An 18,395-nucleotide genomic window follows, 5' to 3' on the forward strand; every position below is an offset into this window, starting at 1 on the left:
TCCCAGCTATAAATCCACACCATCATTCCTCTTGACCTTCCTATGGGTTCTCCTACTCTCCACCCCCCACCAGAGCAGGGGAAGTCTGCTCAATTAGACATTTATACATTTATATATAAATAATATTTCTCTGTACAGCCAGGGCAAAAGGGAAAGGGGTTATCCAACCACCCAACTTTTGATGAGAACCTTTGTCAACACGTCCTCTCTGCCACTGCAAACTTCCCACACACCCCACACCCCAAAATAAGGAGGCCCATCCCAGGTCCTGTTTTTTTTTTTTTTAAAAAAAAAGAAAACCTGGAAAGGGAAGGGGTGGTGGTGACTGAGTCTGAACTCATTGCTTGTAATGGTACCCCTCGACCTTCCTCTCCCCACTTCGTGCTCTGGCTCTGCAGAGGGGTGGGCTTTCGGCAGCCCCTCCTGGGGCGTGGCTCTGGCAGTTGCATCATGCGCATTTGTTTTGCGCCTGAGTCAGCAACTCGCTGAAGGAGTCAAACAGTTTCTCTAGCCATGGCTGGTTGCGCATGCACTGCTGCACCACTTCCTCCTGTCCCAGGTCCTCGTCCTGACCCTCGATTGCTGTTGTCTGCAGAAAGAGAGATCAAATGTTAGCCGAGTGTGAGGTTTACATGTCTCACTATTTCTAGAGAGCATCAAACTGACATTTTAATGTTAACATTTTGTGTTAGCTATATTGTTATTTGTTTTAATTTGTAAGCTGGACTCCAGTTTGGAAAAGAGCAGGAAAGAAATAAAAATGATGGCAATGACAATAGTCATAATAATAGACGGATCTGATGGGTCTTAGAGCTTGGAAAGATTCCCCCCTTTTTTCTTTTTGGACTACAGCTCCTAGGAATCATGACAGCTGGTGGGTCTGTTGGCCCAGGGATTCTGCGATCTACAGTGGGCCACTGTATCCATTGGGGTTTAGTTCTAGGGTCACCCATGGATACCAAAATCCATGGATGCGCAAGTACTATTAAATACAGTGATGTAGTAAAATGGTGTCCCATATAAAAATGGCAAAATCAAGGTTTGCTTATTGGAATTTATATTTTTTAAATATAAATTTTCAAACCATGGATGGTTGAAGCAGTGGATAAGGAATTTGTGGATATGAAGGGCCAACTGTACTGGCATATTTTTGCTCTTGTGATGATGCTGCCTTGAGAACACAGCCTTTGAGCAGACGCAATCAGCCTGTGTAGCTGATGTGCAAGATCTAACCAAATGCCGCACTAGGAATCTGAAAGGCCACTTCAACCAGATGAGAAAAGCAAGATGTTTGGTCATAATCCATACATCCCTTGAAACTACCTGATGCAAAGGAACCTCCTTTCTGGTATGCAAACCAATGGCCTGCTACAGACTGCCAAAATAAAGCTGCTTCGGGTCTCTTTGGAGGTATGCTATTTAAATGATGCATGGATCCTAAGAGTCCGGACGTTGCACCAAAGCCACACTCCATTCCTAAGCACCGGAGTGCAGCTTTTGGTGCAGCTTCCGGATTCTTAGGATGCATGCATCATTTAAATAGCATACCTCCAAAGAGACCCGGAGCAGCTTTATTTTGGCAGTCTGTAACAGGCCAATCTGCATTTCATGAGACAAGAGGCAACATGATGATTTGCAGGTTGTTTGAAACATTTTTGGGATGTTTCCCAAAGTTCAAAGTGATATATGGCACAGTGCTTAAATGCCTGTACTGCAGTCATTCACTCGAAACAACAAGGCTGCGAGTTCAAGACCAGCAAAAGGGCTCAAACTTGACTCAGGCTTGCATCCTTCCAAGGTTGCTAAAATGAGTACCCAGATTGTTGGGGGCAAATTAGCTTACAGTTGTAAACCGCTTAGACACTGCTTAGGCGGTATGAAGCAGTATATAAATGAAGCTTGTTTGTTTGTATGTGGGAACATGAAAACACCTCTCCAAAACCAAACCCTATCAGTTTTCTCTATTGCCCGCTATGAACAAGTACAAGTACCCCATGTATACCAATCAGGTCCATCAGCTAGACCAGCCATTGTAATACAATGTCTTCCTCCTGCATGCAAGAGATACTCCATCTCACAAAGCCAAGCAAAACTACATTTAGCTTTGCACATATATACATCCACACACACCGGGTGATTCCAAAAGAATGGTGGAAAAATGAATTAAGAATAGCCTTACTTTTGCACCATTCTTTTTAAATCCCTCTGTATATGTGTAAGTGTGTGTGTATGCGCGCGCACACACACACATTTATATCTATGCTGCACTTGTCATCTTTCACAGGGCTGCAGTCTCCCACAGAATGATTCTCAAAATCATTTGTGCAAAGAAGTCAGGTTTCCATGGCATCAAATATGCATAGCTGACAGATGGAGACTCTTTCCTATCAAGACAAACCAGTTCATAATGCCTGGATTCCACAGAAAAATGTCCGTTTCTCATCAGAGAGAAATAATAATACTCAGAATGTTTGTCTGTACAGGTGAATGCCTGAGACATGGAAGGAGGGAGTGTAAATTGGGACATAAACAGGGGTGGTGTTCTGGCCATTCCAAGGGGATTCCAGAAGAAACGACAAAATGATATGTATAGTATCTCACTCACCTCATCCTTACAACGCAGAAAAGTGTGGTACTTGTAGTGGTGAAGGGAATGGTACAGAGTGTAGAAAAAGGACTTCTCCACTTCCACACTGAATTCCTGTCAACAATAACAGCAGAGTGATGAGGGGGAGAGACTATTCAAGGAAACCACAGAGACAGATTCTCCTTAACTCTGAGTCCACAACTTTGTCAGTTGCATAATCCCGAGGTATCTCAAAATTACACTGTTCACTTTCTACAAATGTATGAAACCGTGACTCTCCAGATGTTATGGCTATAAATATGAAGATGGAGTAAGTTTGTTTTCTGCAGCACCAGAGAATAGGACCCAGAGCAATGGATTCAAATTACAGGAAAAGAGATTCCAACTCAACACTGGGAAGAACATCTTGACAGTAAGAACTGTTTGACAGTATAATATACTGCCTCAAGAGTGTGGTGAAGTTTCCTTCTTTGGAGGTTTTTAACCAGAGGCTAGATAGCTATTTGTCTGGGGTGCTTTGGCTATGTATTCCTCCATGGTAGGGGGTTGGACTTGATCGCCCTTGAGGTCTCTTCCATATCTATGAGTCTAAGCCCCATAAGGCTGAACCAGCAGTGAGGGATCACAGAAATAATATCTGGTGGACCTGTGGTCCACCTCTGGCCTAGGTTGATGCATAATCACTAAGAAATCTCCATTTTCCCTTGCCCAGCATACCCTCCTGCCACTTCTTTCCCCTTTGCCTCTGCTAAATTGTCCATGCCTTCCTGCTAACCTCAAAGTCTTACTTGTAAGTCTTACTTTACCTCTCTAACCCTTACAGAAGCCTCAGGTACATATGCAGATGAAAGAGGAGGAAGGAATGGAAGGAAGGAAGTAAAGATGAAGGAGGAGGAAGGCATATGAAGGAGGAGGAAGGAAAGAACAGGCAGAAAGAACATGAAGCCCTGGGCCCCATTCACACTACATTTGAGGGTACTACATTTCACTTTAACTGCCATGGCAAAATTCTATACAGTCCTGGGATCTGTAGCTTTGTGAAGCCTAGAATTCTAGACGTGTATTTGCATGTGCCTCCAAGTCACCTATCACAACCCCATGTATTTCATAGGAATACTCCAAGGTGGTTTGCCAGTTACTTCCTTTGAACTATAGCATCTGATATTCATGGAAAGTCTCTCATCCAAGTACTTTGTTGTTTTTTCTTATTACCTGTCCTCAAATTGACCTCAATTCATTATGATGATGCTGTGGATGAGATACCTCCAAAAATCTCTGTCCTCAGCTTCTCTGCTCAGTGCCTGCAGGCTTAGGCCTGTGTCCTCGAGTTTAACTATCTAGTATGAGGTCTTCCTCTCTTTCTGCTGCCTTCCACCTTTCCTAGCCTTAATGTCTTTTCTAATGATTTATTTTTCCTCATGATGTGCCCAAAGTACAATATCCCCAAATTTAGGCATCCTGGTTTCCATCTTGGCTCGATCTGTTCTAGAACCTATCTGTTTGTCTTTTTTTACCTTCCCTAAACTCCAAATGCCTGGATTGTAAAGCGTGGAACCATGGCAACTGAAGTTAAATTATAGCCCTATCTCTGCATATTGTGAATTGCCTCCTGAAGATGTGAGGTGGCTATGGACCATACCCCACAATGTAGGGAGAGAAGAGATTTCATTCTGAAAATGTCCCCTGCGTTATAGGGCAAGACGAAGGATACAGAGCCAATTCAATGGAAGCTGAAGGGCATGCTAGATTTTAACCAACAATGTGAAGTGTCCTAGTTCATCCTAACACCTCATTATCTTCCACATGGCTTCGCCTCCTTTCATTTGCTATGATGAATCCCTTCTGTATGGGTAGAACACTTTTCTTTTTTTTGCATACTGACCTGCTACCAATGCTACTTCACCTTCCTTTAATAAACATTTTATCAAGTAAAAAGTATATATTTGGGGTAGTGGACACCAGATCTCAAGAGGAGTTACTTTTCTGTGGCTAACAGACTTGAAATTTTATTAACTGTCTTTTATTGCTCTTTGTCCCTAGTCTTCATTTGGCCAGTAAAGTGAGTAGCCTCCATCTGCACGGAAATCCCTCAATGCCATCTTAACTGTCAACATCTTAACACACTGTAGGCCTGTGACTCTAACACTGCCACAATTTTTCTTGTGTATGATTTTTAACATCTTTGCCTGATGAAGAAGCCAGTGAAGCTTCAAAAGCTTACATAATGTATTTTATGCTTTGGCACTGGCCCAATAAAGATATGTTCTGAACTCTATGGATTTTGGGTTGGGTTGTACTTTATCAAATGCGTTTTGAACTAGTTAGCTCCTTTCATCTTCAGTCATTGTTATTCCTTTGGAAAAATCACCTCTTTCCCTCCCTTTTATATCCTCCTTAAATGCTGTTGCTCCTGAAGGCACTAAAAACTGGTAAGTGTTAAACAGAAGAAAAGAATAATAGTGACAAGAAATTCAACTTGTTGACAAAACATAGGGACAGAATTGTGAAGAATCAAGTTAAAGTTTGCCTTTGTTTTCAAGACAGGAAGTACTGAAATCTAAACACTGGAAAGAGGATTTGTTCCCTTAAGGATATTTTAATTTTATCAAATTTAGAACTGTCTGGTTTTGTTATATATTAAAGATGTGAATTTAAACTTTTACGAAGCTCAGTTATATTTTAGGGTTTCTAGGGCGGGACCCATAAAAATCTCATTCATGACCTCTCAAACACGTGGGGGGGGGGGGAGACCCATTTCCAAATACCTAAAAAATTTAGGATGTGAAATATTTAAATTAATCCTCCCTTCCTGCCTCAGTATTTCCTGAAATTCAAGGGTTTTATGTATTAATTATTGTTTCTAAAAATATATGCCCCTCGTTTACTAGAATGCCAAACATTCTTATCAATACCAGAACACCTGTTTTGCATGCAGGATGTGTCCAGGTACAGCAAGGGAAGACTCATCTATGAAAACCCTGGGGATTTCCTGCCAATCAGTGAAGATTATACTGAGGGCAGATAGACTAATGGTCTGATTCAGCGTAAGTCAACTTATATTGCTGTGCTATCGTTATGTTTTGAACTTTATGAGGCCTAAGTCTGATTGGACTTTCAGATCTATAGGAAAGGCTCTTCTCTCAATCTTACAACTTTTAATAGTACGTATGTTACAGACACAGGAGAAGGCCCCCTCAGTAGCCATTCCCAGATATTGGAATTTCCTTTTCAAAGAAAATTAGGTTAGCATCCTCCCCATTCTTCTGTGAGCAGGCAATTTTTTTTCTATTCACATAGGTCTCCAGCCACTGCCTGCCTCCTATGGCTTGAGGGTTTTAAAGTGGACTTTTTAAAATAGTTTACTGCTTTTCATTATCAGTGTGGTGTTTTTACATTGCTTTAGTTGGTGTTTTAACAATACAATTATTTTAATTTATAATTTTTATTTTTAAAAATCAGAATGTTTAGAATTTTATTGAAAGGTGCTTTGCATTTCAACCACGGCAGACAGAAAGGCTATAAATCATATTTCTGTACCGGTGTAGTGTGAAAGGGCCCCAGAACCCAATGCTTGTTCTTCCCTCCACTGTGCAAGAATCAGGTAATAAAATGGGAGGGGGGATCAGGAACAAGGTTTGATGAGCCCCTGTGGTGCAGAAGTTACGTGTCAGCTTGGGAGCAGGGAACCCCATGTTTAAATCCTTGTTTAACCTTGATCTCTCATTAGTAGTTTTGGATTGGTCCCATTCTCAGTTTAAACTATGTCACAGACATATAAGGATTGAACAGTGGTGGTAGGGAATGACATACCCTGAATTTCCTAATGATAAAGAGCAATCAATGCACATCAATACATTTACCACAAAATCATTTAACACCAATTTTGGTTCCCAACACTTACCTGCGGTTTGGATACATTCTTCTTGAGTTTGTTGAGTGTCTTGCGGTTGTAAGGTTCACCACCCGGACGCAACTTAACTGTGCCGTCGCATGTCTCGGCATGGAGTTGGGGAAACGTGTGGAGCACATCCTAGGTGGAAGATGAAACATAAACTATGAGCTTCCACATAGACCAAATGCATAACCTGTGCCTGGAGCAGACAGGGCAAAAGGAATGGCCAGAGGCCACTCCCATCCCGATCACTGTAGAACTGTGGCGACTGCATGTGCCTGGGCCTCATCTGAGCTGCCACCATGGTCCTGAACTGGCTGCTGAAAAGGACATTTTTTTCCTGTTCCTTTTGCAGCTGCGTTTGGGCCACCTTAGGCATCTGCAGCACAACCAATCTCATCATCAGTGCTTGCTATAAGTGTCCAGGTATATTCTCTCTGGTCAACTTGGCATGTAAAAACACCACAAGATTCTCCTTCTTTGCCTCTTGACTGCATTCCCTTCTGTTTCTTCTTTTTAAGCTACTGAATTATTTTTAAATGGAGGTGAAGAGTGAGAAAAGTGGCCTTTACCAGCACACTCAGATTAAGACACCTGTAATCAGGCTGCCACAAATTGTCTTTGTCCATAGGCCTCAACAGAACTTCTGTGTGTTCTATTAGAAGCATCCACCTTAAGTGCCAATGAACTAAAAGAACTTGACAAGTTTGGAAGTTCATCCCAAACAGGCACATAACATTACTCTTCCTGATGAAATGTGCAAACCTTGAAGGAAACTCTCACTACTATCTAGGCCCTTATGCCTTTCGGTGAAAGGACGTGAGAGAAGACATTCTGTACTGTAGAGACTTGATTGGGGAGTACCTTCTCCTCAGAAGTCTAATACCAACAGTGGTGCCAAGTAAAAAATGGCTTTTTATTAAAGCCTTTTCTCTAAATCTACACGTCTGTTATGAGCTTAAATTGTTTTAATGTTCAAAACCTGTCAAATTGCTTAATATGTGCTCAGTCAGGTGTAAATTATTAAATTGTTTTAAATCTTGATTTTAGCATTGAATGTGTTTTAATTATTGTAGTAATTTAATTCTATCATAATATATTGTTTTTGTATTTTTTAAACCTATGGTGTTTTTAAGGTATAAATAATAATAATAATAATAATAATAATAATAATAATAATAATAATAATAATAATAATAATAATAGTTTCAATTGGTAAAACTGTTTTTAGTGTATACCACTTTCCTTGACTTCACCTGATATAGGGCAGGGCATAAACAGTCTAATAAAACTCAGTGCTATGGAATTCTAGGAACTCTAGCTTTGTAGGGCATTCAGCCTTTGCTGTTAGAGAGCTCTGGTGCCACAACAAACTACAAACCCCAAAACCCCATAGCATTGAGCCATGGCAGTTAAAGTCATGTCAAACTGCATTATTTCTGCAATGTGGATGCAGCCATACAGACTCGCCTTTAGTGCAGAGATGTGTTAAAATAGGAAGAGGCCCATATTTCATTCTATCTAGGGTAGCCTTCCTTAAGGTGATAATCTCCAAAAACTTTGGACTAAAACTCCCTAACAGCCCCAGTAAGCATGCCCAATAGTCAGAAATGCTGCATACCATAGTCCAAGACTTCTGGAGGGCCCCAAATTAGGAAGGGTGATTTGGAGTTTAAAGACTATAATCTGAAACCCAAACTGTCTCTCATCTTTCTGCTTTGTCTCTACATCATACAATCTCTGCAGCGGGAGAACATTTTTTCAGCTTGTCCTTGTTCCATACCTGTAGTGATGGGTTGAGAGACACCCTCTTCAGCACCTTTTTCTTGTGATCATTCAATATCCCATCAATCTTCCTCATGGGTGGGAGGTAAAGTTCATCTGGAGAAGGATGGTCAAAATAGATTACGAGAGCAATTTAAAATGTTTGAAGTGGGCAGAGGTGGACACTTGCAACTAAAGTCATGGACACCTGATGTCCTGCAGGCAGAAAATTCAAATATTTTGTGCCAGAGTTCTGTCCAGGACAGGCAAAAGTGACATAATGAAATTTAAAATGTCACACACTTGCTTTCTGAAGATGCTGAAATCCCTGGACAGGACATGGCTTTCTTGAAGGGAGGTGCTGGAGTTACATTTTAGTGAAGTTTATCCTATTATAAAATATGTCATGTCTTCAAAGAAGAAAATGAACTCACTTTAAGGAAGACTTTAACAGCCTTCAAAGATGTCTGAACACATAGCATGACAAACCATAACAGAAACTGGAAAAGTTACTTTTTTGGCCAAAACCTGACAGAATACCCAGCTAGAATGACCACTAGCCATTATGGATTTTGGAAGCTTTATACTAAAAAAAACCCTGCATTTTCCAAGCTCAAAAGAAACATAACAAGAAATGTAACAGTATTACCCAGCTACAAGACAACATTATTCTCATCATTACCTGGACAGCACAAAATCTGGTGTTTTAATAATAATAATAAATAAAATTTTTATTTATATGCCGCCCTTCCTCTGATCAGGGCGGCTCACAACATAATTAAAATACAAACAATTCCAATAAAAAAAGATATAAAGAAAAATGAGGAACTTTAGGCCTGGTGACAAGCAGAAAGAAAAAAAGATTGCATGGTTCTCTCAAGAACTGGCCTATGGATGCAAAACCTCTGTGACTTCCAATGGGTTCCTGCTCTGGATTCTCATGACAATCAATGTACCACTGTTTAAGAGCACGTACCATTTGTATCCTCAAGAGCTTGGATCATGTCCGGGTCAAGGGCAGTGCTGACCAGCATTTCCACATAGCTGCGGTACATCTCCTTCATGGCTCGTGTATTGAGAATACGGCCTGTCGGCACACGCTCTAGATAAGAAATGAAATATTGTATTTAAGGTTATCTACATCTTCATTTCTTTAAACCTTCCTCATTTTAGACACAAAGTCCTCTATAAGGAAGAGAATCCCTTCTCTTTCTATCCCTCCACCCAGTTTCTCATAATCTCCCTCCTTGCATGGACCCCTTCACATGTCTCCTTAAATTCTATCCTAGCTTTGCAGCTTCACCCTACACCTCTCTCAAGAAATTCACCAAAATTTTCTTTTACATCTCTATTATTGACAGTTTCCCTATAAAGATTTTGTGGGACCCCTCACTTCATTTTTAGGACAACTTGCTCTCTTAGGTATCAATGAAGGTATCAATTGATAGAATCACTGTCCTCCTTGACTCACCTTCCTCGCTCTGTTGGTCAGGGCTGGATTCTGAGTCAGAGGAGGATGCGGCCTCCTTCAGCCATTTTTTCCTCTTCTTGGGAGGCGGTTCAGCTTTCACCTTGGCTGGCTTAGGTTTGGGTTTAGAAGTTCCACTGGCTGGGGTAGGTTTTGCAGGTACAGGAGCAGGGGGGTCCGTTTTTTCCACTTTGGGGGGCTTCTCTGCCTTAGCCGGTTTTTCTGCCTTGGGAGGCTTTTCAGCCTTGTCAACCTTGGGGGGCTTTTCCAGTTTAGGCCCTTTCTCAGCCTTGGGGGGCTTTTCAATTTTCTCTGCTTTTTCAGTCTTGGGGGGTTTCTCAGCTTTAGGTGGCTTCTCTGGCTTCTCAGCCTTTTCTGGAACTTCCAACTTCTCAGGTTTCTCAACTTTGGGTGTCACTGGGACCTTGGGGCCAGAGGCTTTGGGTTGGCTCTGTCTCCTGCACAAGGGAAGACATAGTTATGAGACCTAACAACACTTTGCACTCATGACTCAGGAACACAAAAGGTTTGAGCCTGAGGGAACAGGTTTTCTCAGGCAGGCAAGTGTAAATAAAATAGAGGGTGTAATGTAGGGTAAAATAGTGTATAGTCTTCCAGCTGTTGTTGCACTGCCCATCATCCCTCACCATCATCTATGCTGGCCAGGGCTGATGGAAGTTGCAGTCCAACAACAGCTGAACATCCTCCAACTCTGCTGTAATGGAAACCGTGAGGGAGAGGGCCTGGGATGAAGCCAACTTCATATTCTGTCCTGCTTGTGAGAAGTAGAAAAGCTTGGACAGGATGCCATCCAATTCACTGTTCAAACAGGAATCAGAGGCAAGTGATCACAGGGTTGAAAAGAATAGCACAGGCAAGTGAGGAGGGTAAGGCTATAATAACGCACATGTAGAGCCTAGCCCAGAACATGGGAACGTTATTTTAAAGAGCTACACATTATTCATTGGCTGTTACTTTTTATGCATAATACACAGTATTAATGACATACTATTTTTTTTTTAAAAAATGCCAACACCTGCACCACAAAAATGGCCTCTGATCCTCAAATTCTTGAAAAAGGAAATTCATTTATGTTTGATTTTTAGCCAGTCAAGCATAAATATGGGGGAAATGCAATGCAAACACTTGCCTATGTTGAAATAAATTCACATTAAAAAGTAATTCATACAAGTGCTTCCCTATGTGGAGAAATGAGCCCTCCCTCCTGTCTCTTTACCTGACAGCTTGCAGAGGTCGATGCCAAGGTTTCTTGGAGCAGACACGTACATAATCCTTTTTGTTGATGTTCTCCAAGAACTTAACATAGAGTCGTTGGTACCGATTCTTAGCATCACCAAAATAACCCAGATACTAAAAGAAAGGAAGCAGAAAGAAAAGAGATTGCATGTCAAAAGGACTAATGAAAGGCTCTGCATAGTACAGTTGGCCCCCTGTATCCACTGATTCTTTATCCATAGATTCAAGCATGCACAGCTTGAAAACATTGCAAAAATATATAAATTCCAAAAGCAAATCTTGATCTTGCCATTTTACTATCCATTGTATTTAATGGGACTTGAAGATCCATGGCAGAACCTGGAACCCAGGCCCAGTGGATACCAAGGACCCACTGTACTTATGATCTTCCAGAAGTAATGAGGTGACATAAAACTGAAGGTCCAACACGCCACAAAAGAGAAACTGGATCAATTGAACTGCTTGGAGAGAACAACCCAAACACAAACTGGCAAACTGTGTATGCATGCATATGTGTACATGAAGGAGGATGCATTGTTTCATTTATCTAAAAGTCATCCATAAAAGGTCTTCTTGTATCTCATTTGTCCTCATGACTAAGGGCCCGTACAGACAGGCCAAAATAAAGCTGCTTCAGGTCTCTTTGGAGGAATGCTATTTAAATGATGCATGTGTCCTAAGAGGCCAGAAGCTGTGTCAAAGCTGCACTCCAGTCCTTAGGAGCGTGGCTTTGGCATGGCTTCTGGCCTCTTCAGACGCATGCATCATTTAAATAGCATTCCTCCAAAGAGACCCAAAGCAGCTTTATTTTGGCCTGTCTGTATGGGCCCTAAATTACCCCAAAACTGCACCAAAATTGGATGGCTTACTTCTTCCACAGTAGAGGTAGGATGAGAAGAAAGGATAATGTGGTGGAGGAATAAAAAAATCTGAGTTCAATCATTGCATCACATATATTCTATACAAGTTGATCTTCCTTATCCAAAATGTTCTGGATTTTGGAGTTTTTCAGATTTTGAAATATTTGCCTATACATAATGAGATATCTTACAGATGGGACCCAAGTCTAAACACAAAATTCATTTATATTTTGCATATAGCAAGACTGGAGGTAATTTTATATGCAGTATTTTAAAAAAATTGTGCACAGAACAAAGTTTGTGTACACCCAATCCATCAGAAAGCAAAGGTATCACTTTCTCAGCTACCCATGTGGACAATTTTGGCTTTTGGAATATTTCAGATTTCAGAATTCCAGACAAGGAAGACTCAACCTGTATTAAGATGGCATGAAAAAGTATGATACTATTTGTTGAATTTTTTTTTGTGATGTGCACCCCCACCTCTACTAACAAGCCATAGTTTATAGACCCACCAAACTAGTCTGAAACAATTTTTTTTGTTACTTGCTTACAGTCTCACTTTTTAAAACAGCTTATTATGACACCTGTAACAGTGGCTTGTTTTCCTAGCTCCTGAAATAGGAGCTTACAAAAAGAGTGGGAACAAAACAGATGGCAAAGAAACCAGAAGTAGGGCAGATAACCATGGTATGGCTGGTTATCTGTTGTGCAATATATGACTATAGCAACAAACCAAGGTTAATACTAACCATGGCATACTGTAAATGCATGCACTAAAATGCAACCTGAATAAGGAACCTTAGAAGGCAAAGTTCCCCTTGTGTCTGTGTTTACTGATATATGTTTTTACATGATGAAAGGAAGCAAAGTACAAAGGTATCAGAACAGGTCATAGGGATACTTACATTGCTAGTAGCGCAAAACTGACGCTGTCCATCCTTGATCTCAGGTGTAAACTTCTGAAGCAAAGCTTTCTGTACCCGCCAAATTGGGGGTGGCTCCCTCCCAGTCTGAAGGGCAAGCTGCAAGAGGGACAAACAAGCTCAGTGTCATTTGTGTTGCATGTAAACATCCCATTTGTTAACATAACTGGTTCATATTCTGAAGTGCTCAGTTATCCCTCTACAGTTTTCTACAGTTTTGTTTAAAGTTTGGATGGCCAAATTTGATATTGGCACATTCTCAAATTAATGTTTTGAGATATAAGTTGAGGTGGGTTTGTGTGTGTTTTTTGCTTTGGTAAAGCTTTTTTTAAAAAAACAACTTGATAAACAATAGGTTAAATTAGGGCCCAACAAATGCCCCTGACAATGTTGTTTGAAGTGGGTAGATGTAGATTTGACTGATTCCATGGAAGGGACACTGCTGAAAACTTCAGTGTCAGATTTCAATTTTAAACGCAATGATGTATTTTAAAAGCACAAATACATATCAAGCCAAAACCTTACCCAAGAGGAAAAATTCAGACAATGAAATATGAAATACACTGGTCCCCCGGGTTACGAAATACCCAGGTTATGAAATTTTCGGGATACGAATAAATCCCATAGGGATTTATTGTTTCGGCTTACGAAGGTTTTTTCGGGTTACGAAAAAACCCCGGCGCTGTTTTAAATGGAGCCGCGGCGCAGCCGCGGCTTTTTCCCCATTAGCGCCTATGGGCTATTCGGCTTACGAAGTATCCCGGGTTATGAAAGCGGCGGCGGAACGAATTAATTTCGTAACCCGGGGTACCAGTGTAACTCTATTTGGTATGAGCTTTCATGACTCTAGCCCATAGAAGTTGATACCAAATAAAACTTGCTAGTCTCTGGTGCCACCAATTTCTTTGTAGTTATTTTTGTTGCACCATCACTGGCCCCAAGGAGATTTCTGAAACAGGAAAATCAGCCTTGAAAAGTCCTTCAAATGTTATCCTTATAATTTCTCCAGCTTTCATTAGTAGCTTTAAACAATGGACGTTTGGGACTCTTTACACACCTTGAGGGCCTGGACATCCTCAACACGTATGACAAATTCATCACGCTCTCGGAAGATCCCCTCCCCACCACTCTCCACCTCCTCTTCATCTGTCTCCCCACAAATGGCTGCCGTCTCCTGTTTCTTGGCAAGATGGAGGGGTCGAGTGTCCTCAGGATCCTCAGGTTCAGGTGATGCTTGGGCTGGTGGCTCTTCTGGGACAAGTGGAGCCTCCTTGGGTGAAGGAGCTGGGGAAATGGGAGGTGGGGGTAGTTCTTGCTGAGTTTCTGCCTCCACTGAGGGGGCCGGGCTGGGGGCTTTCTCTTCCACTGGTGGAACATCTGTAGGTGCAAATAGAAGGTTTTACTCAGCACAAGTGCCACTTTTTTTTAAAAAGCGTTTTCTAAACTATGTATTTTTGGATTTAAAACTTCCCCTTTTGTTTACCACCCCACCCTGTTTGCAAAGAAACATACAGCAACATGCAACCATGTGTAGTTTGTAATGAAATAACTTCTTCTCTGTACACACACAAACTCTTTCCCCTCCCAGGATTTAGGGACTACATGCTTTAATTTTCATTTTCTTTGTTATGTATTTTTGTAGCAGTTTATGCTATCTCAATTGCAAGAAAAATACCTAGCAGCAACAAATATAGTCTAAGATGGCTGAGGAAACGGAGAGTGTGAAAAAGTGCAATTAAATATATGGAGATTTAACATGCAATTTTAGACCAGGAAACTCGGTTTAATAAATCGGAATATGACTGACATGCATGCTGATGCACAAAGACTGCTCACTACCTGTTTTGCATGTGGAGATAAACAATCCAGGAAGAGGATACATTCTGTGATAACTAACTCTGAGATCATGGTTAAGTGATCTCATGCGTCATGATTCATATACTGATAACAAACCTCACTTTAACAATGACTTCTGAATCCTGATTTACTCGGTACACTTAACCAAAATCTCTGGTTTATCACATCAACCTATTTATGCATGAACAAAGCCATTTACTATACCATTTACAATAGCAGTCATCTAAAGAACCATAATGATAGTTTTCAACTTATTCATTTTGACAGACATTACATTAGTTTATTTTATGAGAAAGCTATTTTTGGAAATAGCACATTTTTCTCAAAAAGGTTTCAGTAACTGACAATTCTCCAACAATAGAGAGAATGTCAAATGTGTGTGGAAATAAGCAATGGTTTCTTTATCCCCAAAGTGATCCCCTCTAGGGGCGCTGGACTACATGTTATAGGTAAATGGAATTCCTTTTAGGCTTGCATTTCTGTGATTATTGACCATTATTTATTTGTTGTATTGTACTTTGTGAGAGCTGTACAGTAAAGCCAACCAGAATAAAATCAACTCATTTGAGACATGGTGCTGGAGAAGAGTATTGAGGACACTGTGGGCAGCCAAAAAGACAAAACAAATGGGTCCTTGAACAGATCAAGTCTGAAATCTCCTCGGAAGCCAAGAAGATTAAACTGACACTTGAATTTTGGCCACTTCATCACTAGCAGATGGCTAGACTCAATCAATGAGATCGCAGGCCTGAATCAACAGGACCTAAAAGCAGACCAGTGAAAGACAGGGGGTCTTGGAGATGTCTCATCCACAGGGTCACCATGAGTTGGGGTTGACTCAAGGGCAGTTAACAACAACAATTGTTGTATGGATACAGTGTAGTTTAATTAATAACGGTGGTGTTAAAACCTTTACTCTGAGGTATTACATTTTCACATATTGCTCATGTAATATACTCTACTATATAGTGTTCTATTCAACTGCTTTAGTTCCCCCCTCCATAAGTTATGGTCTTACTTTGTATGGGTTCTTGTGTTTTGTTTTGGTGGACTACAATTCTCACCACCCAACTACCATGGTTGCTGCAGATAAGGGGTGCTGTAGTTCAGCACCATCTGGAAGGCCCCAGCTGAAGAAAGCTGCTTTACATTAGCACCACTAAAATTATCCACAAGGCAATATTAGAGGTTGGGAGGGGGGCTGTAGGAAAAAGTGCTCCTAGTTCCCCAAAAGTGGGTAGCAGGCTATTTGGAAAAGATGGAATCTTAGGGTTAAAAGGAAATGTTTGATTATTAAGGACCTGTTTTGGGAAGTGTAGTTTGTTGTGGCACCAGAGCACCACTCTGGTGCCACAACAAACTACAGTTCACTTTTCCCCTATGCGGGGGATCCATTCCGTATCCCCCGCATAAAGGAAAAAATGCAGATGCTCAAGCCGCCCATGCCCGCGGAGGCACGATGGCGGCACACCATTGTTTCCTTCCGGTTCATGCCTCCCTCACTTCCGTCGCAGCTTCCAGTGTATGCTGGAATCCATGTAAAATGCACCTGTGTATAACGCGGGTGCACTGTACACTGCCCAGCATTCCATAGCATTGAGCTAGTGCAGTTAAAAGTGTTAAACCAGATTATTTCTGTAGTGTGGATACAGCCACAATGACCAAAAACTCAGGCTTGGGGAACAGCTGCAAGCACTTACCACTTGGCTCTCCCTCCTTGCGGTCAGTGGGGTCATAGAGTGCTGAGATGGCTGAGGAAATGCTCTTCTGGAGGTCCTGATTCTTGCTCACAGAGTCTTCCTCATCAGATGAGAAGGAGGGTAGTGTCTCCAGGTTACGTTTCAACTCCTCGTCCAGCCTCTTGCAAGGACTGGTACAACTCATAACAAGCCCAGCTGGATCTCCTTCAGGTCCATCCAACCCTCCAGACAGCATTGGAGGTGCCACGCTGAAAGGAGGTGGGGGCTGGGAAGAGGAAGAGGAGGATGCAGCTGATGGAGGACGTGGCGTCTTGGAAGGGCTTCCTGAAGAGGCCACAGGAAGTGCTGACCCCGGTGGCCCAACCGTGGCTGCTGAGGTGGATGATGATGATGAAGGCAGCGTCTGACGTTTGCCTGACTTCAGGAAGTCCAAAAATGATGCCATGAACCCTGACTTCATCTCAGGTTGCTTCTCTTCCACCTCCTTGATCTTCTGTTTGATCTTCTCTCGAGTCTGGCTGCTATCCAAACTGCTCTCTTGAGTGGGCTGGTGAGATGGGGCAGGAGCCTCCAGTTGAGCACCTTCCAAGCCTTTTGGAACTGGCAACTTGATCTGAGGAAAGAGAAGGGTCACGGTTTGGAGGAGGGGAGGAGTTTCAAAAATATTTCCTGGCTTGGCTTCTCTCAAATACTGGCTTTATGTCATCTCTTTTGGGGTTTGTATTGTGTACCAGCCTCTGGACCCAACATTTTAAACTAAATCCTTAAATATGCAAACTAGGTGAGTTTGCACACATTTGTTTAATTGTTTTGGATTTCTCCCCGCAAAAAAAAATCTTCTTGATTTCACCCCAGGAACTGGGTAGCAAGTGGAAAGGGAATAAAGTGAAAGAGTAGGGTGACTTGGAATCAGTTCAAAGGGGAAGAAAGAAAGAACAGGTGGGCTCTGAAGAGAACTGGATACCACTCATAGCCAACTGAAGTCCCACCTGTGCAGTTCATCTCTGGTTTTGACTTTTCTATAGACCAAGGATGGGAAACCAGCATCCTTAAGTCAGCATAGACAATAGGGAGGGAAAATGAACACTGCTGTCCAAAAGTACCTGGAAAGTCCAATTGTTTCCCAATCCTGCTATACACATGCAATCTCTCCTTAAAATGGAAGAAAATCAAATTCTACATCAATGCTTGCATTATACAAGCATCATGCACACAGACCTAATAACCCATAATCTGAACCCCTCCTCTCACTGGTCCCCAAACAATTACACTGTACACAATTTATCTCTCTGTTTCACACAGAACAGATATTTCCTTCCTTGTTCTCTCTTTCTCTCACTCACATAAACATATTATGCTGTCTAACATCCCCAGCATGTACAAATTTTGCCATCCTGGCCTGGTACTGTCACACACTCAGGAAACCTAAGCCCTGTGCCCATGGAAAAAGAATATGCTAGCGTTAAAACCGCACAGATTGGTGGTTTTGTGCAGTCCTTCTGACTATTTTCAAACACTGCTTGGCCCTTTCAAAAAAAGAATAAATAAGATAAAGGGCTATTTAGAACACAAAAAGCTTCTATCTTGTCTCCCATGTCTTCTAACATTTACATGAAACTGCGGAGTGAGGCTAGGTTAAAGTACCATCAGTACGCTGGTAACATCAGTGCTTTCTTGCTCATTCTGAACTACTTACTCTCTCATTTGCTTCAAGGCAGTCAGGGGAAGACCTGAGCCACTGCCTAACATTCCTAACAGACTAGGCATGGGTTGAAGCTTAATGCAGGCAGGCCAGAAGATGCTTGGTCACCCAGCCCTGACTCACTGTTAGTGAACAGTCTGCTTTGGACAGGCTTGTACTCCCTTAAAGATGAGGAATGTAGTTTGTTTATGCTTCTGGAACTAACACTCTTCCTTGACAGTCTTCCTTCCAGGTGGTGATGACCATATTATTGGCATCACCTGAAATCCCTACAAGAAAAGGGATGTATTCTTTCCTGGATCACTGAACCTGGCCACTGTCACTCAAGCTCTAGTTACATAGCTGGTTCAGATCAAGCCAAGCCATTGGTCACTGTAATTCA

At 41.7% G+C, this 18,395-nt stretch overlaps 1 protein-coding gene across 1 annotated transcript in view; it reads right to left on the reverse strand.

Annotated features, from left to right (window-relative positions):
- Positions 1-288: 288 nt before the first annotated feature.
- Positions 289-18,395, reverse strand: part of PRR12 (proline rich 12) — a 40,134-nt gene continuing 22,027 nt past the window's right edge. Inside the window, exons 5-14 of the mRNA XM_042472761.1 lie at positions 16,312-16,924; positions 13,812-14,131; positions 12,737-12,853; positions 10,949-11,082; positions 9,715-10,169; positions 9,220-9,345; positions 8,263-8,360; positions 6,489-6,617; positions 2,606-2,701; positions 289-589 (exon numbers count right to left, since the gene is read on the reverse strand). Of these exons, the coding sequence (XP_042328695.1) occupies positions 449-589; positions 2,606-2,701; positions 6,489-6,617; positions 8,263-8,360; positions 9,220-9,345; positions 9,715-10,169; positions 10,949-11,082; positions 12,737-12,853; positions 13,812-14,131; positions 16,312-16,924 (2,229 nt within the window). The 3' untranslated portion in view covers positions 289-448. The remainder of the gene's footprint in view (positions 590-2,605; positions 2,702-6,488; positions 6,618-8,262; positions 8,361-9,219; positions 9,346-9,714; positions 10,170-10,948; positions 11,083-12,736; positions 12,854-13,811; positions 14,132-16,311; positions 16,925-18,395) is intronic.

The sequence above is a fragment of the Sceloporus undulatus genome, chromosome 6 (genome assembly GCF_019175285.1).
Source record: "Sceloporus undulatus isolate JIND9_A2432 ecotype Alabama chromosome 6, SceUnd_v1.1, whole genome shotgun sequence".
NCBI lineage: Eukaryota > Metazoa > Chordata > Lepidosauria > Squamata > Phrynosomatidae > Sceloporus > Sceloporus undulatus.